General features: G+C 37.4%; 1 protein-coding gene across 1 annotated transcript in view; it reads right to left on the bottom strand.

The window, feature by feature from the left end:
- SLC6A15 (solute carrier family 6 member 15) overlaps window positions 1–24,824 on the bottom strand; it is a 46,704-nt gene extending 21,880 nt beyond the window's left edge. Inside the window, exons 1-5 of the mRNA XM_062202048.1 lie at window positions 24,596–24,824; window positions 6,195–6,661; window positions 2,044–2,201; window positions 1,556–1,682; window positions 434–615 (exon numbers count right to left, since the gene is read on the bottom strand). Of these exons, the coding sequence (XP_062058032.1) occupies window positions 434–615; window positions 1,556–1,682; window positions 2,044–2,201; window positions 6,195–6,483 (756 nt within the window). The 5' untranslated portion in view covers window positions 6,484–6,661; window positions 24,596–24,824. The remainder of the gene's footprint in view (window positions 1–433; window positions 616–1,555; window positions 1,683–2,043; window positions 2,202–6,194; window positions 6,662–24,595) is intronic.
- Window positions 24,825–25,531: the final 707 nt, after the last annotated feature.

The raw sequence follows: 25,531 nt of genomic DNA, 5'->3' as shown, positions 1-25,531 counted from the left end.
ATTCTTTATGCAACTATTCCTTTAGAACACTAAGTGTGAAAGAGAATAATAGTATAAAACAAACAGAATACATGCATTCTTCATTTTGCCACTTTAACCAATTTCCATGATTTGAACTCATTGAATAGCAAAAAGAGGACTTTTAAGTGTTGACAAAAAAATTAAAGATTTGTTGAAATAGGAAAAGATTATAAATGACAGGAAAGGTTATAAATGATCTTAGATATCACTAAAACACACTGAATCTTTATATTATTTCCTTATCCTAAACACATTTTTAAAACATGGCTTCCTTACCAGCCTTTACTGAACTACCTACAATGAGGTGTTAACATTCTATTTACATGCAGAGATCTGTAACAGAGCTTAAGGGGGGGTGTGGTGCCTAGGAGTGGTGATCAGCAGAATCAGGAAGGGCTCTAACCATACTAACTTTTCCAGAAGACTGAATGCCTTTGATCATGGCCAAGCAAACCATGACCCACGCAGCCAGCAAACAGATGGTCATCTTCCAGTTCAGGCCTCCACTTTCAGAAATGGAACTGGAAATATTCAGTGCTTCTCTGTACCAGTAATAGGTGGTAGCGGAACTTTTTTCACATTCTGGCTCTACAACTGTAGGAAGAAAGATGACACAATTGTGTCAAGTAATAAAGGGAAATGAGACAGTTTTTCCCCAGTAAGCTTATAAGTGAATTATTAACGTTTTCAAGAAAGGAAATACTATTATACAGCAGTATTTAAACTCAAAATGAAGAATAAAAAATTCAACTGTCCAAAAATTTGAAAAACCAATAGATATGTATCCTCTTTGGTATTTCTTATTACTTATTTTTGAAGAAAGAATATGTGGGTTTACTAATGCAATTACAAATCAATTGCATTAGTAATACAAATTCATTGTCCCAAACATTAAACTGGAACTGGATTTCAGAGTGAATATAAGAAAAATAATGTAAACTGTTATATTAGTAATGTTTATATTAATTATATGTTGAAATTATGATGTTTGGATATGTTAAATTAAATATTTTATTTCTTTCTTTGCAACTTTTCCTAAATGTGGTTACTAGAAAATTTTGAACTCCATAATTGAGTTAAATGCTTTACTTACTGGGTGCTGCTCCTACAAGGATTCATTCTCCCTTTATATCACAGTATTTAAAAAACAATGGGGGACTACAAAACAACAGGCTAAGGTATAAAAGCAGTTATTTCAATTTAAATTATTTTCTTTGGTTCCATTTCTGTGGATGTTAAAGAAAATGTAAAACATCAGTTAGAGAGTACAAAATAAAAGACTGTCTAAGTTAGCAATTTAAGACTTAGAGAATTTGGCTATTTTGTCATAGGGCATAGTAAAATAACCTGGAAAGAACTGGTAAAATTAGATGATGCCAAAATTTGCTCAAAGTGTATGAGTCCTAAAAGTGAGGAGAGTCCGTTATGATGATTTTGAAAATTTTCCTTCATTAAACAAAAAAATTTTGAAGTTTGTGCCTTCAGTAATTTTATAATCTTTAAATACAAAAACATTACTCAGCACATGTCTTACAAGTGTGAGAAGCATTTTTCACCAAAGGACACTGATCCCAAGGTAGAGGTTGCTGAAAAGACTGAGAAAAATAAAACAAACTCCAGCCAATGATGACATTGTAGTAGAGAGCCACAAAATAACACACCTGCAAAATAAAACAATACAATTAACATGAAATCCTTCATGCCTCTTTCTTTAAAATGGTGAGATCAAATGCACAAATTTTCATTTAACATTTTGAAAATCCTCCTCTTTCCTTTTTATGTGAAACACATGGTCGTCTCTAAAAACAATCCCTCTTACAGACCTCAGAACATGCATTAACAATACTAAATTACAGCAATATTTACAACTTATTTTGTGTGCTAATACGTACTCCAGTAGCGTTTTTAAAAACATGACTAAGTTGCAAAAAAGCACATGCTGAGTGAAAATCTACTTAAATGTCAATTTTACAATTGCAAGCCTTGTAAAGATAATAGTATACACCACAATGGGAAACTTACTACACAACTTGCAAATCCAATCCCACCCAGTTTTGGGCTTATGTAATTCCATACACCAATGCTTCCTCGTCGGATTCTCTGACCCACAGAAAGTTCCAGGAAAAAAAGGGGAATACCTATTACCAGGAGTAGTATTAAGTATGGTAAAAGATATGCACCTGCAGAGAGAAAAACAAATAAAATAGATTATATTTTCAGTAGTCACAATAAAGAATTCAGTAACTGATCATTTCATGAAAGACCCTATTTGAGATTCAATGTAATGTGCAGAGGAAATTTATATAAAATGCCATTTCATTACTTTATACATTTAAGATTTTGAAACTTAAACTTGCTGAAAGAGTTTTTGATAAAATTAATTTTGATAAATATATTGATGAAATTTTTCATTTTATTGAAAAGGTAAGACAGCTGCATTTTCCATGAAAATAACTGATTCTTTAAAATGAATTCTGTTCTGGATTAGGTTCTGAAAAACCCTAGAAATTTCATTCATATATGGTTTATGAAGTCCTTTATTGTGTTACCTAATCCATTTAAATCCTTCATCCCAAGTCTGATAAGTGAGAATGAGTTTTATGAAATTAAAAGTGACTCTTTTTTTCTGAAATTAAAAGAACAGCGTGGACCTAAACAGAAAAAAATAAAAAGGTAAAATATCTTCTACCAGAAAAAAAGGTCTTTTTTCCTGTATTTAATACATAATAAAGTACACTCCAGGAGGGAAATTTTTGTTTTATTTTTTAAAATTCTAAGAAGGGGTGTGAGAGTGATTGAGAAACTAAAACATTAAATGTCTGATTAAAAATGTGCATATTATCATCTGTGTGGTAATGTTTCCATAGTTAAAAACAAATTTTTTTTTCATCTAAATCGCAGATAAAGACATAAGACTAGTGATTAGTAAATGGTAATACAGTTTAGTTTCTCAAATTATTTCTCTCAATTATCTATACATATATGCATGATAACAATGATTATTTAAGGACTTTAAAATAGTGGTTTGTACATAATCTACCATGTTATAAAGGATCAGACTTTAGTTGTTGTTTTTTTTAAATTTTTTTTATTTATTAATTTTTTTGACAGGCAGAGTTAGTGAGAGAGAGACAGAGAGAAAGGTCTTCCTTCCATTGGTTCACCCCCCAAATGGCCGCTAAGGCTGGCACGCTGCACCGATCTGAAGCCAGGAGCCAGGTGCTTCCTCCTGGTCTCTCAAGCAGGTGCAGGGCCCAAGCACTTGGGCCATCCTCCATTGCCTTCCTGGGCCACAGCAGAGAGCTAGACTGAAAGAGGGGCAACTGGGATAGAATCAGGCGCCCCAACCGGGACTAGAACCCGGTGTGCCGGCGCCGCAAGGCGGAGGATTAGCCTAGTGAGCCTTGGCGTGGCGATGGCCCACTTTAGTTGTTTTCACAAAGCAGCATGCATCATGCAGCATGAATATATGAGCTTGCAAAACAATACAAGTTATTAAGATTTTATTCCCAAAATGATTGCAGTGTTCAGGGACTGCTGACATGAAAGTGCTTCCCAAAGGACTGAAAGAAAAAATTTTAACACTTGCAACAAATTTTAGATTTTGAGTGGGTGTATATGCATGTGAATGACTGTGAATAAGAATAAAGATGGTGGGGGGAGAGAGAGTTAACACTGGATTTATTGGGATTCTTTCTGCAATTATGTGTATATGACATGCTATTAGATACCTGGCTTTTCTTCTACCTCAAATTATTCTAACATTAGTCCTCATATTTAAAAACCATAGACAAAATATAATATTTACTATAGTAGCATTTACTATTTAACAGATATATTTCTAAGCACATTATATACAGTCATTCATTTATATATGATAAAGAATCCAGCAAGGGAAATATAATCACTACAACCTCCCCCCACATTTCACAGGTGTGGGAATGGAGCCTGAAGAAGTGAGTTAAGTTGTGAGAAGTCAGACAAGCCAACTTATATTGGTTTATCTATTATCCAAAAAGTGCTTCAAATGATTACAGAATAGGACCTCGGTAGCCTGAAACTGTTCAGCTAAACAGCTGGAGGATAATCCTCAGATACCTAGAAAAATCAATGCTACATTTCAAGTTCATTAGTAAAATATTTGGTACTCTAATGGCATCCTGAAATAATAAAATCCACTGATATTTTATAACACATGCAAATAATGCTGTATTGGTAGCTAGAAGAGAGGAACCAATTATAGGAAGAGTAAATTGATTTTTTATATATGAAAATATGATGGAAGAGCCATTTTTGCTAATAACCTGGTAGTGAATAGGGAATATCTATTTCAGAGCTTTCTACCAAGACAGATATTATACTAAATGGAAAGCAACCTTTTCAACCAAAACAGCCTTAACTGTATGGCTGGGAGAGTTTTCAAGGTAAAAATTTTCAAAATCAGAATTCACTTTTTGGTACTCTTGGCAAATGGAATGATTTGTGAGAAACAAAAAAGCACAGTAGTGTGCAGTTGCTTATAGCTGATTTGATAAATAATTCATATGTGATGTTACAGAATAGATGAGAAGCTCACAATTTCAGTAGAGTGATAGGACATCACCAAGTTCATGTACTGATTCTTGCTTCCAGGCATATTTGTCAAATAAGCTATTTTAAACAAACCTCTTCCTTTGTACCTGTTTGAATTAACTAAAAAAATATATTTTTTCACCATAACACCTTTTTTTTTAAAAAAATCTTTGGGAGGATACAAAGAATTTCCAAGGTAGTGTAGTGGCACTATAGGTTGTCACAGCTTGGGACACCCACATCCCATATAAAAGTGCTTGTTGAAGTCCAAGCTCTTCTGTTTCTAATCCAGCCTCCCAAGGAGGCCATGGATGATGAGCCAAGTACTTGGGTTCCTGCCATCCATGTAAGAGATATAGATGGAGTCCTTGGCTCCTGGATTCAGCCTGGCCCAGCTCTGGCTGTTATGTATATTTGGGAAGTGAAGCAGTGAATGGAAGATCTCCCTCTCTCTCTCTCCTTCCCACCCCATCCTTCTGTCTTTCAAATAAATAAATAAGTATATTTAAAATGATTTGCATATGAATTGTTACATTTCATGTGACATAAGGCTTATAGATTACAACTGCATTAGAAATAAAAGCACATTTGTCCAGTCAATAAAACTACCACAGACTGGACTCAACCACCACAATTTTCTTTGAGACCTTTCTGTGTTGAAACTCATGAATTATGAAATACAGAGTACCTAGTCACATTTATTTTAATAGTCTTCATGTACATAGATAGTAAAATTTCAATTCAAACATTAGTTAATTGAACAATTAGTTTGATTTTAATGTACTATGGAGCTAGTATCATATATAAACAATTTCTTCCTTTGTAAAGAATTTTCCTAGACGTTTTGGAGAATTTTTGCTAACTAAGCCTTTCTTATTATATGCATTAACACACAAGCAAGAATATCAAAGAAAGTGCAGATACTTTTGCTTAAAATGAAGAATCTTAATTTTGTTAAAACTTTCTTTGAAATGGAACATTATTCCAAAATACTACAGAATTGAAAGCTAAATATGTAAGATAAGGATGAAGAATGACTGGCATTATATTAATTACCTGGGTACATTCCTTCTACTGGGATCTAAGAGTTCTGGTCAGCATTTGAAGACCATAATCATTCTAAATTACATGTCATTTTTGCTTTTTTGAAGAGTGAGGCAACTTAAAACTCAGATTTAATAAGTCATGGAGAGAAAATTCTGTCTTCCTTCACCAGTTTGTCTTACATGAGAAGCTTTAGGTCATTCTTCAAAGGGAATAACTGACAAGCACAAAGGATGCAACATTTGTTAGAGAAGTTCAAGTCAATAAATCAAAGATGTTCATAGCATCCACAGAAAGAATCTGAAAATGTGTTACCCTTAAGCAATCACTGAGTATTTGTAGCAAGCCAATCTGCTCCTCTGGAAACCTAATCTGAAAACAGAGCTGGGCACACTTCCCACAAAGGAGTCTCTAGCTTTTCAATGGAATTCATAGTTTCAAAAATAATGAGATGGCAACAGCAATCAGAGCTACTTCAGACAACCAACTGCAATTTACTATAGTAATTAATCACACACACACACACACACACATGAAATAAATAAATAAAAACTTACCACCTCCATTCTTCTGACATAAGTATGGGAATCGCCACACATTCCCTAAGCCTACAGAAAATCCAACTTGGGCCAGGATGTATTGTAGCTTACTATTCCATGCTGGTCTTTCATCTTCTATTTCAGAGGCTTCTTCAGCATCTGTATCTTTCTCTTCTTGGACATCGACTATCAGTTCACTCTTCTTAAAAGCATCATCAGCTGAATCTTCATTGGAAAGAAGGTCTTTGACAGACTCAATAACCTCATCATCTAATTCTCTTTTTACCACTTTGCTATTCTTAGGCATTGGAAAGTATGGGAAGTATTACTTTTACAAACTCCCTTGTGGAAAATGTGTTAATTCTTTCTTTAAAAATATTACTTGATATGAAGTAAAGAATGGGGAGGATTTCAAATAAATCCTTGATTCAAGGTGATAAGGTCTTATGAATCCTTGATCTGTATGTCCAATATTCTGTTGGTACCTGGAAAATTGTAAGTTGAAATGTGACAGTATTTAATGATGAAAATATTAGAAACCCTTTCTTGTTGATTTTTATGACGGGAACTGTTTTTATAGTGTATAAAGCATGATTGTCCTCTGCCTTTCAGAACGTATTATTTCCAGAATTGTGGGAATTGAAAACACATGATTTTCAAACAGATTTTATTTTGGCTAATTTCCTCCTTCTTGCAAAAATCTATTTTGTTCTCAGATATATGCCAATGCATAACATATATTCTGTCATTTACAATTAAAATGTTGTGACTTTTCGTAGTTTTCCTTTCTCCCTTGATATTTTTCTTATAGTTCACTTATTTTGTTCCTTGTAATATTATATACATAGATGCATGTAATACATATATATATAAATATTCTTTTCCAGTAATCTATTCATCCATTCACACATTTAATATTAATTGTGATTGGACTTTATGAGATAAAATCATCAGTGAAATATACAAGGTCTGCTTTTAAGGAGTTTATATCTAATAAAGAGAAAGGTATATCCCAAATCACTGTATTACACTTCAGAATTTAAATGATCCAGCATCATTATAATAGGAAAGATCAGGAATATTGGATAAAAGTGACATTTAAGTTGGGCAGAAATGGAGTGAAGCCATACCTAAGACAAGGAATGGTATAAACAGAGGCAGCAAGTGGCAATAATTAATGATAATATGTGAATATTCTCTTAAACAATGAATTAAAAACACTGTCATCGCTTTGGGACTTTTTTCTCTTTTCATATTTTATGATACGTTTCATATTCTCCTTTGTATTCAGACAAAGACTAAGTAAAGAAGGTTTGCCTACAGATCAGTAGTGTTCTCTGTTTTTAAAAGTGACTAAACAAATAAGTGCTTCTTTTAAAAGTTATTGAGGAGTTGCAGAAACGACAACCTAAGAATTCTGCCATCCAATGCTAGAAAAAAATGGAATTCTTTCATAGAACTGCTGCTAAATTTACATAAAAAGTAACAGAATTAAACAGCTGTCATACTTTAGTCTGTAGTATCAATAAGCAAGTAACTCACTCACATTTTGGTGCAGGTTAAGAGGAAACTATAAAGGAAATTCTGGAAATAAAAAGCATTCCCAAAATATTTTGAGTGATAGGGAATTTCTAGAATGACTAACCACAGGGATTATTTTAAAGGGCCAATGAGGTTTGAATATAGAAACAGATCATGAAGTTTGGGATTGTAACTGTTTACTTTGAATTATTTTTTTCTAGAACTCAATAAATATTAGTTGAATAAATGAAAAACTGAAATAAGTGAACTTTCTAATTTTTTCTTTGCTGAAAGGGAGCAACCTAACATAAAAATTACGAGTTTTGAGACGTGAATTATCCAGATTAAAAGCCTGCATTTACCAAGTTAACATTAAGATAAAAGGTGTAGGCATAGTAACAAGTGATACATGAATACAGATTTTGGTCTGACAAACAGAGTTTAGGTCAGCTCCAGCCATTGTGGCCATTTGAAGAGTGAACCAGCAGATGGAAGATCTCTCTCTCTGTGTCTGTCTCTCCCTCTCCTTCTCTCTCTCTCTGAAACTGCCTTTCAAATAAATAAAATAAATCTTTTTTCTACTGTAAACAGAAAAAGGATAAAAAATTAATGGTATTACAAGTAAAATGATTTAAGGTCCCTTCTCTTAATCTATTTCTTCTTCTTTCCCAACTTCCTGCTCTGTCTGGGGTACAACGATATGGGAAGGGACTGCAATTAACAATGAATTTTTTTACAATTACATTTAAGCCTGGGGGGAATGTTGTTGCCTGGAGTATGATTTTGTTTATCTTACACTCATATCCTCAGTATTCAAAATTGCCTGTCAAACGTTTTCGTACATGTTAGTGTTTTTTTTTTTTTTTTTTTTTTTTTTTTTTTTTTTTTTTTATTTTTTTTTATTTTTGACAGGCAGAGTGGACAGTGAGAGAGAGAGAGACAGAGAGAAAGGTCTTCCTTTGCCGTTGGTTCACCCTCTAATGGCCGCCGCGGTAGCGCGCTGCGGCCGGCGCACCGCGCTGTTCCGATGGCAGGAGCCAGGTGCTTCTCCTGGTCTCCCATGGGGTGCAGGGCCCAAGCACTTGGGCCATCCTCCACTGCACTCCCTGGCCACAGCAGAGAGCTGGCCTGGAAGAGGGGCAACCGGGACAGGATCGGTGCCCCGACCGGGACTAGAACCCGGTGTGCCGGCGCCGCAAGGCGGAGGATTAGCCTGTTGAGCCACGGCGCCGGCCCATGTTAGTGTTTTTACCGGAAGAATCTACATCCACTTAACAGAGGCAATTATTTCTTGTGCACAGGATTCATATTGCCAAATCTGAAGATATATCTTGAGTTTCTGAACAGATTTGTAAAAACTAAATCTAGAGACATCAATTTAGACACCAAACATGACTTTTTTGAAGGACAAAAATTTTATGAATTCTGAATGCTTGCCTGAAGGCTTAACCCATAAAAGTAGGCCATAATTGTACACTAAATATAGAAAGAAAAAGAGGTTGATTATTGCCAGGAATGCTTTACAATTGCCACGTCCAGGAATACCAGAATAAATGAATCAGGAATGTCTGGGAAAGAAGGGAGGTAGAAGATCATGAAGGTTGAGTATCAATAGTTCACGTGGACAGTAGTTGGATCAATATCAAGTAACTGCACAGCCTCTGCCAAGGTAGTATTATCCACTCTTGTGACAGAAAGGCAACTGGAGAACAGGTCATTACCCACATACTTCATAAGGAGGTACGTCAAACCCTAAGAGTTCCAGTAGCCATACTCACCATTAACTAAGAGCCTCCTGTGTACAACAGTGCAACAGAGAAAGGGTAAAAATAAAAAAAAAAATACAGCCCACAGTCCATTGTTGTAAATAAAACCTACTGAACCATATCCTTGTCTAAGGCTGATTTTGTGATACTACAGCAGTTTCTCTTCTGGAAAGCAAAGCCTAAAGCATTTACTGATTCTTTACAAAAATATATATATATATATATTTTTGGACAACCTTTTCTCCAGAGAATAAATCTCAACTGCTGGTGTGGAGTTCCCCAGCACACTCCATATATGCTTCATTTATGTGACATTACTTTATTTACCAAAAAAAAAAAAAAAAAAAAAATCCTAATAAGAACACATGAACTAAAGCTTATCCAAGAAACATAATTCCAAAAAGAGAACAGAATGAATAAAATGCAAAACACTAAAAGATAGAATGGCAAATGTTTTGAATTTATAATTTAAAACAATTAAGAATTTATAATTTAAAACAATAATATAGGCGGGTAAACACAGAATTACTAAAGTAAGGAATTCCTAGGAATTTAAAGCAGTAGAAAGGAGAAACAGTAAGCCCCCTGAGTATATTTAGTTACTTCTATAAAAACTAAGGAAAAATGCAGGATCTCTAATTTTTATATCCAATTAACTTGAATATCAGTTATTAACACTGTAGGCAAATATTTCAATCCCTAAGAGAGCTGATGAGTCGTATGGGGCTGGGCGCTGAGGGATGGGAAGGAAGCAACTGTATGATCATGAAATTTAGCCAACCATGGGAGAAAACAAAATAAAGATCAAGATAACAGTGAAGCCATGTTAAAAGAGAGAAGTGAACACTAATTTAAACAATAAGGTAAAGCTGACAAAGTGTAGAAATTATGTATAGAGGACAAAAGTATAAATCAAAAATAAAAAACAACAAAACCAGGAATTTGAAATAAGAGGAAATGGAAATGATAGAAATAAAAATTATGTGAGGCCGGTTCTGTGGCATAGTGGGTAAAGCTGCTGCCTGCAGTGCCAGTATCCCATATGGGTGTCAGTTCGAGTCCCAGCTGCTGCACTTCCAATCCAGCTCTCTGCTATGGCCTGGGGAAGCAGTAGAAGATGGCCCAAGTCCTTGGGCTCCTGCACCCACGTGGGAGACCCAGAAGCAGCTCCTGGCTCCTGGCTTTGGATCAGCGCAGCTCCGGCCATTGTAGCCAACTGGGGAGTGAACCAGTGGATGGAAGACCTCTCTCTCTCTCTCTCTCTCTGCCTCTCCTTCTCTCTGTGTGTAACTCTGACTTTCAAATAAAAAATAAAAATATTTTAAAAATTTAAAAAATAACAAAAAGGATGTAATTGTCCCCATCTTTCACCAAGGAAGTAACAGATACTACATAAATGTAAAGTTTATAATCTAAAAGAGGTTGATGTCTGCAACTTCTTTGTGTTTTCATATGCTTTTTCTAATTCATTTATCATGGAATTTTACAGGAATTAATGTCTTGATGTGAAAAAATACACATTGCTGCCAAACATTTATAGTAAAGTTTCACAGACAGAGTTTTAATTCTACTTACAGTTTTATGACATTGGCCAAGTTAATTAACGGTGTCTCAGTTTCCTCATAAATGAAATCAGGACAATAATGTTTATCTAATAATAAAAGGGGTGGATAAATGCCAGCATACTGAGAGCACTACTCCTGAGGTTGTGTCGTATTTCAACTGGTTTGTTGTATATTATTCCATTAAGTTTTTCAGCACAGAGCCAATTCTACATGTTTTAGTCTTTCTAACCACCTCTATTTTATTAGCTATCTGTTGCTGCATTACGAATCACATCAAAACTCAGCACTTAAAAAAACAAGTCATGATTCTTGTGGTTAGCAACATGAGCCAGGCTGAGATGATTGGTGATTCTGGTTTTGACTAGAACCACTCTTGCACTACAGACATCTGTCAGTTCAAATCTCAGATGATCTAACTTACATACTCAGTACCTTGGTTCTCCTACATGTAGTCTTTCCAAAATGCATGCCCTGATTTGTTTACAGTAAAATCTCATCTTTCCAACTGTATCCTAAGAGATTAGGTAAGCCTAATGTCAAGGGTTACTAGAAGTTTCTGTTTGTGTCAAATTAGTGAGGTCTCACTCATCAAAGGAAGTCTCATATCTGTGTCCAGATGCAGTCAAGAGGAAAGAGATAAATCCCACATCTTCATGGAAAGAGCAAAGTCATAATGCACAAGGCATGACAAGAGAGGACAGAAAAATATCATCACCATATTTGAAAATAATCTTTTTTGACCAGTTAGATTCCACTCCCATGTAGTTTGAATCTTGACAACAGGAACAAAGAGATCAGAAAGTTGGCCTTTCATTCAATTCCATTAAAGGCATTATGCCCAGGCTGTGATTACTAACTGTAGTCATGGATCCAGTTTCTAGTTCTCAGAACTATTTTCATTCTTGCCCTTTTCCATCTCATTGCCAAGCATCCCATTGTTTCTTTGAGCCACTGTGACCCTGCCAAAACTTGTTGTAAACCTTACCTCTTGGCCAACAAGAGGTAAAGACCCTAAATAAGGTAAACATTGTAAATGTAAAACTATAATTATCTTTCCATTGATCTGTGTCTGAGTATAATTACATAAAAATGCTGAGAATTTTACATCATTAAAATTGGACTTTATATTTACATTTTTCTCATTCTCCCATTTTTATATTTCTTTAATTATCTTCATGTGTAGTTTTTCAAAATAAATCTATAGTGAAAGACTTAAAACTAGATTCAAGACTTTTTAATATCAATGTTAATGAATTTCTAACTAATAAATATTCTCAACTCCAATCATTTCATCTCTTTTTAAGGTTACTTCACTTTGACTTTCCATATAAATGTTGAAAGTGGCTTGTCCATTTATACTAACAAAAATAAAAAGCAGCCTGTTGAGATTTTAAATGGGATTGCATCAAGTCCATGAATCCATTTAAGTAGTACTAACATATAAAAAACCAAGTTTCCCATCTATGAACTTGGTATATCTTTTATTTTTCTCTTCTCTCATTTCTTTAAACAATGTTTCAAAGATTTTAGTGGGCCAGTTTTGCATATCTTTTGTCCTAATATAGTTTATTTTTGATTTTACCTTGATTTAGGTTGCAATTATTTTTCCCTAGTGTAGGGAATAAAATTACTTTTTAAGAATATTTATTTATTTGAAAGGCAGAGTTACAGAGAGGCAGAGCAAAGGCAGAGAGAGGTCTTCCATCTGCTGATTCACTACCCAAATAGCCACAAAGGCTGGAGCTGCACCGATCCGAAGCCAGGAGCCAGGAGCTTCTTCTAGGTCTCCCACGCTGTTGCAAGGCCTCAAGCACTTGGGCCATCTTGTACCACCTTCCCAGGCCACAGCAGAGAGCTGGATCAGAAGTGGAGCAGCCAGGTGTCGAACGGGTGCCCTTATGGGATGCTGGCGCTGCAGGCAATGGCTTTACCACTATGCCACAACTCTGGTCCCTAAAATTAATTTTTTAAATACAAGATTTCCATCCTGAAATGATACTAAATTTTGTCTTTTTAAAAAATTCCTTAGGATTTCCATTTACAAAAACATGCCATCAGTAAATAAATATAATTTAACTTGTACTTTTCTAATCATTTACTTTTAATTTCTTTTTTCTTGGCTTATTTTTCTTGGCTATTTTATCCACTAAAATGAATACAAGTGCTAAGAGCAGAACCTAACTCCCAATGCTACTGATAAAATACTTAATGTTTCACCTTTTTAGTATAATATTATTGATTCTTTTCATAGATGTCCATATTCATATTGGAGAACTTATATTTAGTTCAGTAAGATTTTTTAAAATTATGATTCATAAACAAGTATTGAATTTGATGCATATTTTCATTCATTAAAATATTTCTTTATTAATATGTCAATTCAAAAAATCATGAAAATGGAATTAAAAGATGTTTAGTGTAATGCAAAAATTTTAAATCCATGCACAATACACATTTTCCAAGAAGTTTTTGAAGATGCCTCATATACATTATTATACTTACTGGTTTTATATCTTGAAGTCATCTTTCGTTTATACAATAAAACTCACTTGTTCAGGAATCACCTTTCTAATGTATCACTGGAATAAGCCTGCTAATATACTGTTATGGATTTTTATCAATTACATTAGTAGGAATGTGACTCTATATTTTGTCTTGTACTTTGCTTCTCTAGTTTTCATGGCCTCAGAAAGTGGTTTTTGAAATTATTTCTCTTTTATTTTCTGAGAGAATATGTATAGGATTAGTTCATTGCTTCCTTCAGTGTTTGGCATCACTCACAAATCAAGCCATCTGTGCCTGGAGTTCTCTTTCTGAAAATATTTTAAATTAAAATTTTAATTTCTTTCATTGATTTATACCTACATATATTTTCATTTTCATATTATGTTAGTGGTGATAAACTGCCTTCTTTGAAGAACTCATGCATTTCATCTAAGGTATCAGATTTGTCAGCATAAAGCGTTTCATAAGATTCCAAAGTATTTTTGGAAGAATTTGTAGTCATTTTTTATTCTGATATTGGTAGCAGTAGGTTTTTTTTTCCTGATTTTGTCTTGACTAGTCTTGCTAATATTTTCATTAAAAAATTAATTCTACACTTTCTGCAATTCTTGCCCCATCTTTCAAGACATTTTATCTCTCAGATGGAAAATGCATTGCATTAAATTTTAATTAATATTTCCAGTGAATACATGCAAAGTCTTGAACTTACAGGCAGGCACTTGTATATCAGTGATGAGGTACAATTCAAGGAGAACGGCATACAGTGGCTAATTTTATGACAATGCACATAAGTTTAATATTTATAGTAAAGCACTGGAACATCAGTAAAGTATCTCACTGAGAAATTCAAACTGTGCTTAAAAATTTTTCTCTGAATATAAACAAATATGAAACTCAATCTGGACTCAGTTGAAATATATTTTTCTAATTCTTTTATATAAAATAGAAAATCTTTAATTCGTTAATGTGATGTATAGTTTTATTGATTTGCAAATGTTAAACAACCCCTGCATACTAGGGATAAATCTCACTTGGTCCTGGTGAATGATCTTTCTGATGCATTGTTGGATTCAATTAGCTAGTATTTATTTCATTGAGGATTTTTTATGTTCATCAATGATGTTGGTCTATAGTTCTCTTTCTGTGTTCTGTCTTTTTCTGGTTTAGTAATTAAACTGATGCTGGCCTCATAGAAGAAGTTTGCAAGTATTCTCTCCTTTTCAGTTGTTTTAAATAGCTTGAGAATAATTGGAATTAATTTTTTAAAAGTTTGGTAGAATTCAGCAGTGAAGCCATCTGGTCTTGGACTTTTCTTTAAGGGTCTTTATTACTGATTCAATCTCTGTCTTGGTTATTGGTCTATTTAGGTTTTCTATGTCTTCATAACTCAATTTTGGTAGATTGTATGTGTCCAGGAATCTATCCTTTCCTCTAGATTTTCCAATTTATTGCCATATAGCAGTCTGTAGTAATTTGTGATGATTATTTTTATTTCTGTGGTATCTGTTGTATCACCTCCTTTTTTATCTCTGATAATATCAGTTTGAGTCTTCTACATTTTTATTGTTAGTTGAGCCAATGGTATATCAATTTTGTTTATTTTTTCCAAAGAAACAGCTCTTCATCTTAATTATTTGTATCATTTTCTTGGTCTCAATTTTGTTTATTTATTCTCTAATTTTAATTTTTTCTTTGCTCCTACTAATTTTGCTTTGGTTTGTTCTTGTTTTTTAGGTCTTTAAGATGCATTGTTAAATCATTTACTTGACACCCTTCCAATTTCTTGATGTAGGCACTGATTGCTATAAACTTCCTCTTAACTTCCTCTTAACACTACTTTCACTATATCCCTTAGCTTTTGATATAATGTGTTGTCATCTTATTTTGTTTCCAGGAAATTTTTTTATTTCCCTTTTGGTTTCTTCTATGACCCACTGTTCATTCAGGAGCATGTTGTTCAGTCTCCAAGAAATGGGCAAATGACTTGAATAGGTATTTTTCAAAGGATGAAATTCAAATGGCCAACAGACACATGAAAAAATGCTCAGGATCACTAGCCATCAGGGAAATGGAAAAACAAAAACATAATGAGGTCTCAATTCACTGCAGATAGAACTAACATCATAGAAAAATTAAAAAAAAAAAAGTAAATGCTGGCAAGGATGTGGGGGAAAAGGTATCCTAATACACTGTTGGTAGGAATGTAAACTATTGCAGCCAATGTGGAAGACAGTATGGAGATTCCTCAGAAATCTGAATATAGATCTACCATATGACCCTGTCATCACACTCCTAGAAATTTATCCAAAGGAAATGAAATAGGCATATGAAAGAGTTACCTGTACTCCCGTGTTAATTGGAGCTTAATTCACAATAGCTAAGATATAGAACATATCTTAGATGAACATTAGCTGAAGACTGGATAAATAAAATGTGGTATATATACACACTATGGAATGTTACTCAGTCATAAAAAATAATGAAATCCTGTCTTCTACAACAAAATGGATGCAACTGGATACCATTATACTTAGTGAAATAAGCCAGCCCCCAAAAGACAAATATTTTTTCACTGATATGTGGTAACTGATAGAGTACAAAAAAATCTGATGAGAGGGCTGGCGCTGCAGCTCTCTAGGCTAATCCTCAGCCTGCGGCGCCGGCACACCAGGTTCTAGTCCCAGTCGGGGTGCTGGATTCTGTCCTGGTTGCCCCTCTTCCAAGCCAGCTCTCTGCTGTGGCCTGGGAGTGCAGTGGAGGATGGCCCAAGTCCTTGGACCCTGCACCCGCATGGGAGACCAGGAGGAAGCACTGACACTTTGAGAACTGATTATTGTTTACAGCCCTTGTCTCTTCTATTTGCTGAATTCTTTACTTAGTGGAGGGTTAAGCTTGTGATTATAAAATAAACTAATAGTTTACCATTGTAAAAATTAAAAGAAAAAATAAGAAACAAAGGATGAGGGGGTCTGGGAGCCTGCGCAGGAGGTAGGGTAGCGTGTGAAGTATCACTATGCTCCTAAATCTGCATATATGGAACACATGACATTTGTTCACCTTATATAAATTGAAAATTATTAAAGAAAATAAAAAAGAAAAAAAATTAAGGACTATCTTTTTTTATTATTTTTTATTTTTTTATTTTATTTTATTTTTTGACAGGCAGAGTGGACAGTGAGAGAGAGAGAGACAGAGAGGAAGGTCTTCCTTTGCCGTTGGTTCACCCTCCAATGGCCGCCGTGGCCAGAGTGCTGTGGCTGGCGCATCGCGCTGATCTGAAGGCAAGAGCCAGGTGCTTCTCCTGGTCTCCCATGCAGGTTAAGAGCCCAAGCACTTGGGCCATCCTCCACTGCACTCCCTGGCCACAGCAGAGAGCTGGACTGGAAGAGGGGCAACCGGGACAGAATCTGGCACCCTGACCAGGACTAGAACCTGGGGTGCCGGCACCGCAAGGCGGAGGATTAGCCTATTGAGCCACAGCACTGTCAGGGACTATCTGAATAAAATGAAAATGCTGAGTCATACTGCAGTCCTCAATTAAAAACTAGCAAAATATGCAAATCAGTTTATTATTATGGACCAGCTGCAAAAGGAAAAAGATAAGAGATTTGATGAAATACTGCACAATGATCTTGAAAAAAATTCCAAATAATTTAATAATATAAAATTTGACTAAAATATTTTTTTGCAAATTTTAGCTCCTTTTGCATAAAATGTTTGTATTAAGCCAAATACATGCACGTGCACAGAGAGAGAGAATGATATATAGAGAAAATAATCTCAAAACACTTTATGAAAAATACATCAAAATTGTGGTTTTGATATTGCAGTGGGGCTTTTTTGTTGTTGTTGTTAGTTTTTGTTTTAGAGATGGACAGCTACCATCTGCTGGTTCACTCTCCAAATGCCTGCCATGTCCAGGGCAGGGCCCCAGGCTGAAGCCAGGACTAGGGAACTCAAACTAGGTGTGCCTTGTAGATGGCAGGAACCCAGTTACTTGAACCATCACTGCGGCTTCCAGGGCCCACAAGAGTGAGAAGCTAGTCAGTTGTGAAGCCACAGATCAAATAAGAAAGTCACTCTGATGTGAGAAACGGGCATCTAAACCTGTGTCTTAAACACTAGTTTGAAACACTAGGCTAAATATCTCCTTCTATGGGAGAGTCTGCTGGCATTCCTTCACTTGCCGCCACAGCACTACAATCTCTGTCTCCATGGTCACATTGCCTACTTCTATCTATGTGTTAGCTTCCATCTTCTTTTTCTGAGGACACTTGTGATGACATGTAGAGTCATCTGTATATTCCTGGATTATCTCTTCATATCAAAATTACATCTACAAAGACCCTTTTTCCAAATCATGTAACATTTATTGCAGTCAAGAATTAGAAAGTAGAGGCTGGCATTGCCACGTAGCAGGTTAGGCTGCTGCTTGCAAGTTGGGAACCCCACATCAGACAGCTGTATCAAGACCCAGTTGCTGTGCTTCCAATCCAGTTCCCTGCTGATGTGCCTGGGAAAAGCAATGAATGATGGCCTAAGTACTTGGGCCCCTGCCACCCATGTGGGAAACTGGGTGCAGTTCCTGGCTCCTGATTTCAGCTTGGCCACTCCTCAGCTGTTGCAGACAATTGGGGAGTGAAATAGATGGAAGATTCTCTCTCTTCTCTGTATCACCCTTTCTATCACTCTGCTTTTCAAATAAATAATCAACTAACTAACTAAATATTTTTTTAAAAATGCAGTCCACATGCTCTGTTGGAAACCTCACATGAAACGATAGAGAGAGGAAGAAAGAAAGTCAATACGACACCAGCTGTTCTAGTCACCCAGGGTGAAGCTCCAGATACAAGAAGAGCATTGATATCCTAGCCAACTAATGCCAATTGAAACAGAAGAACCACCCAACTGAACCCAGCCACCCCACAGAATGATCAGAAACAAGAAGTCCATGTTTTAAGATGGTTTGTGGTGTAGCATAGAAAACTGAAACACTGCCTATGGGTAAGGTAAATTAAACATCACTGAATTTATCTGAAAGCATAAATATTCTACTGAAATGTAAAATACCGTATATTCACAGTGGGGCTAAGACCTATGAAAAGGGGTTTAAGTTTTTGAATCCACACAGTGATTTTCTTTTAACCACAAAATAAGTATTAACTTTCGAAGTCAAATTTAGTCAGTCTTATGTAAAACTCCATATAGACAATCTCATGTCTAAGACAACTTTTATATAAAAAAATGAAACAAGGATTATGATTACAAAGTACACAGACATGGAAATTGTAATAAAGGATTATTATTAGCAAAAATCCTACATACGTAAAATTGGTAATTTATATTTAATGAACCATGTTCTTAAAAACACAATATGCCCAATATTCAACAGATCATTTAATAGCTCCGTAACTATTCATGGATTGGAAGACTTAATTTAGTAAATATGTCAATTGTCTCTAAATTGGCACATGGGTTTAATACTATTCCTATGAAAATCCCCAAAAATTATAAACAAGATTATTCTAAAACTTATATGAAAAAACAAAGAATACCTAAAAATGTTTTGATAATTTCACAGAAGTGAAATGGGAAGAAGGACTATCCCTGATTTCAAGACTTGTATAGGTACATTAATGAAAATGCAAATGACAGGATAGAAGAGACTTGCCAGAAAGGAAGGTACACTAATACGCCCAATCAATTACTGATAGTAGTACAAATGTTATTCCAATGGAGAAAGGATAACCCTTGTGACAACTGTGTTTGGAAACAATTAAATAGCCCCGGGGAAAAAAGTAAGCCTCAGAAAGTTTCCTAGACATGAAATGTGAAAACAGAAAATTTCAAAACCTTTAAGGAAAAAAGAAAAACAAGGAAAATGTTTCAGATCTAGAGCTAAGCAGAGTTATATGACGGGATCCACTGGAGCTGTAATTGATAAGCTGGGTCTCAACTTAAAACTTTGGCTCAGTGAAAGAATCTATTAAGAACATAAAAGCACAAGCTGAAAAATTAGGAGAAAATATTTGAAAACCACATATTATAAAAAACAGTATTTAGAATAAAGAACTCTTAAAATCTAATCACTAAAATAGAGTTGGTAAAGGACATGAAGAGATAGTTTATTGAATAGTACATGGATGGAAATGAGGTTCAGTATTATTTGCTATTACAAAAAAAAGCAAATTAAAATCACAATGAGATATCACCATACAGATGATACCCAACTTAAAAATGGTCCAACTTAGGAGTTTTCCAACTGTACAGATGTTGTGAAAGTGATCTGCATCAGTAGAAAAAGTTTCCTTCAGATTTTGGATTTTGACTTTTTTGTGTTAGAGATACAGAGTGCAATGCTGAGTAGTGGCAACGAGTGGCAGCTCCCAATCAGACACAAGACCACTAGGATAAATGACTGCTTCCTTCAGTACACTGTTTCTAAGCTATGGTTGGCATATTAGGCCTATTAATGTATTTTCTGATGTTTATTGGGATATAACCCCACTGTCAGTCAAGGAGCATCTACATACCTGTCACAATGGCTAAAATATGACTGAAATTCTGGCAGGGATGCAAAGAAAATAGATCATTCATTTATTGATGATAAGGATGTAAAATAGTACAACCACTCTGGATGAAAGCTTGACAGTTTCTTAAAACAACTAAATATGCAACTAAAATATAGCCCATCCACTCTCTCCTGAGCATTTATCCCAGATAAATGAAAACTTATGTATCATAAAAACCCTTTACAGGAGGGTCTATGGTATCTCCATACACAGTAACTTCCCAAATTGACCTAGATATGACCCAATACGTGAATGATTGCAAAAACACTGAAATATCCATACCATGGAGTACTACTAAGCAATGAAAACAAACTACTAATACTTTGCTAAGTGAAAAATGTCAGTTCCAAAAGCTTGCCTACTATATGATTTCATTCACATGACAGAATAGGTTAGAGTTGCCAAAAGTTAGGCAGGAGTAAATTTGATGTGACTATAAAAGGACAGTGCAGGGAGCCCTATGTAAGGGAACTATTACATAACTTTACCATATCAATGTCAACATTCTGATTATGATGTTGTAGGATAGCTTTTACAAGACAGATTTCGAAATAACTACATGTGAATTTATAATTGCCTCACAATTGAAATTTTTGAAAAGCTGTCCATTCCCCCAAAAATCCCAAAAACCTATATCCTTTTATGTTGATACAACTGGCTGAATTTAGTTAACTCATTAATATGCTACTCAATGTAATTTTAATAATAAACATATAAAAAGGGAAAATGTTCTTATATACTCAGAATAAACAACAAAAATCAAGAACTCATTGACTTTTGTACCTTACTAATTCAGGCATCTGATGCCTGAATACTGCTATACCAAATGTGTTTATCTGCTATTGTATTAATTTTTAAGTATTTTTAAATTTATATTTTGAATAAATAGTATAATGATATGACAGTAACTGGCACAGAGTGAAAATATTTCCCAGCCTTTAATTATAGCACAGGTCTACCTCCCTACCAGTAACCAAAGTCTTCCACATATATTTTCCATATAATCAAGTACATACACACATATATATATACATATATTATACATTCATATATGTTACATATGGCTTAAAATTTTTACCCCATAACTCACTTATTTTATGGTATTACTATATGCCTAATTATGTATTTTAGTTTCTCATTTCAAAAATCTTCAAAAACTTAGTATGTTTCATTTTTTCCCTAAATTATCTATCTATCTATCTATCTATCTATCTATCTATCTATCTAGATATGTTTTGCTCAAATCTCTACTTGGATAGGAAAAGTTTAGAAGATTAGAAATGGAAAACTTTTATTCATGTACATTTTCTTATAAAAAAGCATCATTGTTAAAAAGTAATTGTATGCTATTCCTTGGTGAAAGTGTACCATATTTTTAGGTCACTTCTGATAATTTGCTACTAAATGGTCCAACAGAAAACTATGTGTCTTACATTTCCATCTCTTTAGAATAAGTCCCTAGACATGGAGCTTCTTGATTAAAGCTATGTGCTGTTATCATTTTGATAAATGTTAAATGACTCTTTATAAAAAGTCTCAATATACACTACCCAAACTATGCATGAAAGTGCCTGTTTCCCACTGCCTTTTTCAATACAGTGAGTAGAGTTTTTTCTTGATTGGCTGATTTTTATCTTTGACAGTCTGATAGGTCAAAAAGCTCCCAGGACATGCATCCTATTTAAAGATAACAGTCAATTAACCTAATGTAAAAAAAAAAAAAAAGAGAGAGAGAGAGAGAGAAGAAGGAAGAAGAAGGAGGAAGAAGAAGGAGGAAGAAGAAGGAGGAAGAAGAAGGAGAAGGAAGAAGGAGGAGGAGGAGAAGGAGAAGAAGCAGCAGCAGCAGCAGCAGCAGCAGCCTCAATGCATTAGTCACAAGCAAAAAGTGACCTTCCACACTAAAACAATCTGTGTCTTCCATCAAGTGGTCCTATATGTTTATAACTACCCTGTACTATCCTTATGGTTTGTTATTCACAGAGGAAGAGACAATTATTTGTCTAGTATTTAAACAAATACACATCTAAAATTATTTAATTAATCCTGTCACAAGAGTAGTGCTGTAAGCTATACAAAAAAAAAAAAAAAGGATTTAAATCTAAAAATCCCTGCCATGGAACCTTGAGTGTTTTTCATGCATCAGACAATGCCTGTGGATTTTTACTAATGTCATCTGCTCAGAAAGGACTTCAAACCTGCTCTGCATAGGAATGTATCAATATTTCCATGCATACATGTAGTAGTAAAGAATTAGCATACTGTCCAAAAGAGATTGAGAAGTAAAAGTTTTTTTGAGTTTTGATAATCATCCAAGTCTTTCAGGTCCCTCACTCTAAGTCAATGCTTTTTTCATTGTCTGGATCTAATCACAGAGTTTAAAGGAATGTAAATTTATGTATTCATACACAATTTTCATTTTTTTGATAGAAGACGTATGTTTTCTAATGTGCATTCAGTAAAATTTGAACTGTGGTCATTGAGTGAGTTAACGATCATAAATATGGATTTTAGGTTTCAGTAACTATTTTTAGACTTACTTTATATGTTTAAATAACTGACAAGCAAGGCATCTCGTGATTTTTGGGATCTCCAATACCTAAGGTATTCAATTCTGAAATTCTCTAGTATTTCTTATGTATTAGGTGACAGAGTATTAATCCTCTAGAATGTTGTGTAAATATTTCTTAATTCCATTAGAATACATCTTGAGTTAACTATATTAGTAATTCTTGAATCGAGTTGCAGTGTACAATTAGAAAAAGAAAAGCTGTCAACAAACGTTTAGGAGATAACCTCCCTTTAAAATATGCTAACTTCTGTTTTGCCTAATGAAGAGCACATTGACGGTTTCACGTGGAGGGAACTAGTAAATTTCAACTTCAAGTTCGGTGGAATAATATATTTTATTCCAACAAATATGCATGGATCACTTATCATGCGGACAGGAAAGCAGCGACACAACACCACAATCGTCTGATGCTCAAATACCTCGAATTTAATACGACAGAAACATAGTCTCTAAGGAAAACTCAGTCCAGCACTAAGTATTAAGTACCTACAGCAAGCCAAGCCCTGTACTAGACGCCGAAGACACTAAGTCTGTATCCAGCATCGTTCTTCCAGCAATGAAACTGGGTGCGGTGAGCACAGAACAATTCCTCCAGAGCAAACACTCGGCCCCCAGCGTCCCGGAAGAGCCAACGGGCACTGCCAGGTAGAAAATGGACGAGGAGGCGCCAAGCACAGCCCTCAACCTGCCATCCCTCCCACACTGCTTGGGTAGTGCGCGGCGACTAACACCAGCTCTACCTTTAAGACCCGCGGGGAGAAAACAGCAGGACCCGAGGCCACAGTCGCCGCCTCATTTGCATAAGCACCCAAACACTGCTGACGTCACCGCGCCCAGTCAGGACCCCGCCCCGTTCTACTCCAGCCGCTCCCTGCAAGGCAGGAGGCTGCAAAGGGAAAGGGAGACGCTAGGGAGCGCGAGCCTGGAGCTTCGCCCTGCAGCGCAGGGCACACACCGCTGCTCTACTCCACGGAAAGGCATCCCCGCCCCTCGGCCTGTGCCCCTCGGTGGGTCACGTCTGCCTCCGGGATGCCTAGGCGTTGTGATGCATTTACCTTTCCAAAGCCAGTGCGCAAGTTCAGGCTGAGAAAGGCTTTCCCCTCCCCGTCTTTCCTGTACTCGCACGGACCAGACAAGGGAATGGAAGGTAGACACGATCTGGGCTTCCCATTCCTTCCCCATCCTCTCTTTAAAAATCCCAGCAGCGCCGCCCTCGCCGCCCCGTTCTCCAATTCCAGGATGCGCAGAAACTCCCCAGCTGCGCGTTCCCCGGCAGCCACGTGCCTAGCGCGCAGCGAAGGGCCGGTGTTCGGACCTCGCATCCCGGGGAGCCTCCAGCGAAAGGGAGCCGGGGTCACGTGAAAACCCTCGCCTTCCGCAGTAGCTAAAGCTAGCAGAAGCGAATGGAGAGATGAGGCTGGCTTTCTCTCCCCGCCCCACCGCCCACCCGCTTGTGCATCGCCTTCCGATGCACCTCGGGAGCGCCTCTCTCCGCCCCGACCCTCCCAACTTTTCTCCTGGACTTCCTGGAGTTCGGACCCCACCCTTCCACGTCCTCTTTCACTCGGAAACCTGGGGGTCTCCGGGGACGCCGTGGGTCATGTCCACCGCGGGAACGAAGGAAGGATGGCGGCACGTTTCGACCCATGTGCTCCCCACCACCACCACCCTCCCCACTCCCCATCGTGCACAGGTGCAGGACGCATAGCCCAGAGGGTCGCCCGCAGAGCCCAGCTTCGCCCTCCCGGGGCCTCGGAGCCGCCTCCCCCCTCCCAACCCAGGGAGGACCCAGGCTGAGTCCTTCCCTGGAGCCATCCATCAATCCTGCTTCCTGGTCCCCAGCCCCCTGGCTCCGGGGCGGCTCACAGCGAGCCGCACCCCAAGCCCCACCGAGCCCCCTAGCAGAGGAGAGTGTCCTTACCGTGAGTGCGCCGTGACCCAGCGCCTCTCGCTGCTCCCACGTCCCGGCAGCAGCGACAGCAGCAGCAGCCGCCGCCAAAGGGTCGGGTCCAGGTATCTGAAGGAGGCCGCAAAGGAGTTGTGTGGAGAGGAGCGGCCCCTGGCCCAGGGCGGAACGGAGAAGCGGGGTGTCGGGAGGGTGGCTGCCCAGCGGGCTTGCTGGGGAGAGACTCGTGAGCCGCGGTGCGTCTGCTAGGGGACCAGCGCGGGAGGCAGGCGCGGAGCCGTGCGCGCGCCAGTGTGTGTGAGTGAGGGTGTGACGGAGGCACCCACGTGCCCGGCCCGCCCGACAGGCTGCGGGCGGAGGGGGAGGCTGCGGGCGGCGGCGGCGGGGCGCACAGCAGGGCAGGGAGCGGGCCCGCCGGCTGCACGCCGCCCATCCCCGCCCAGCTGCCACTTGACGCAGAAGCCACTGCGGCTGCCCTCCGCGTCCTCCCTGCGCCTGGGGCTGGGCCCGCGGGATGCGGGGTGGGACCTAGGAAGCCCGCTGCAGAGCAGAACAAAACAAAGTCTCCCTGCCAGCCTGCCTTCCTCCAGCCCACACCACTCGAAGGATGGGCACCAGTTGCCGGTCCCCTCCCTGCTTTTGTCTGAGCAAGCGTAACAATAGGAGTGGTCCTACCTCGAAGACTCTGGGTATTCTCAGAGAGTGGGTGACCCAAGAACTCCTCTCCCTGGCTTTTTCCCTAGGCTGGCCATTTACATATCTTGCCAAAGAAAAGCATCCTAGACATTTGCATCTTGATCAATAGGTGGCCCGATGGTGCTCAGCGATTCTGCCTAGTCCTGGAAAGTGTGCTTAGGGAGCTGCTGCCGTCCACCCTGGGTTGTTCTCTGAGCGCCCGCTCTTCCCCAAGGGCTCCCTTTGTAAGATGAAGCCTGACTCACCTCTGCGGAC

Source organism: Lepus europaeus, chromosome 10, assembly GCF_033115175.1.
Source record: "Lepus europaeus isolate LE1 chromosome 10, mLepTim1.pri, whole genome shotgun sequence".
Lineage (NCBI taxonomy): Eukaryota > Metazoa > Chordata > Mammalia > Lagomorpha > Leporidae > Lepus > Lepus europaeus.
Note: the sequence above shows the minus strand (reverse complement) of the source record. Positions and strands in the feature narration are given on the sequence as shown.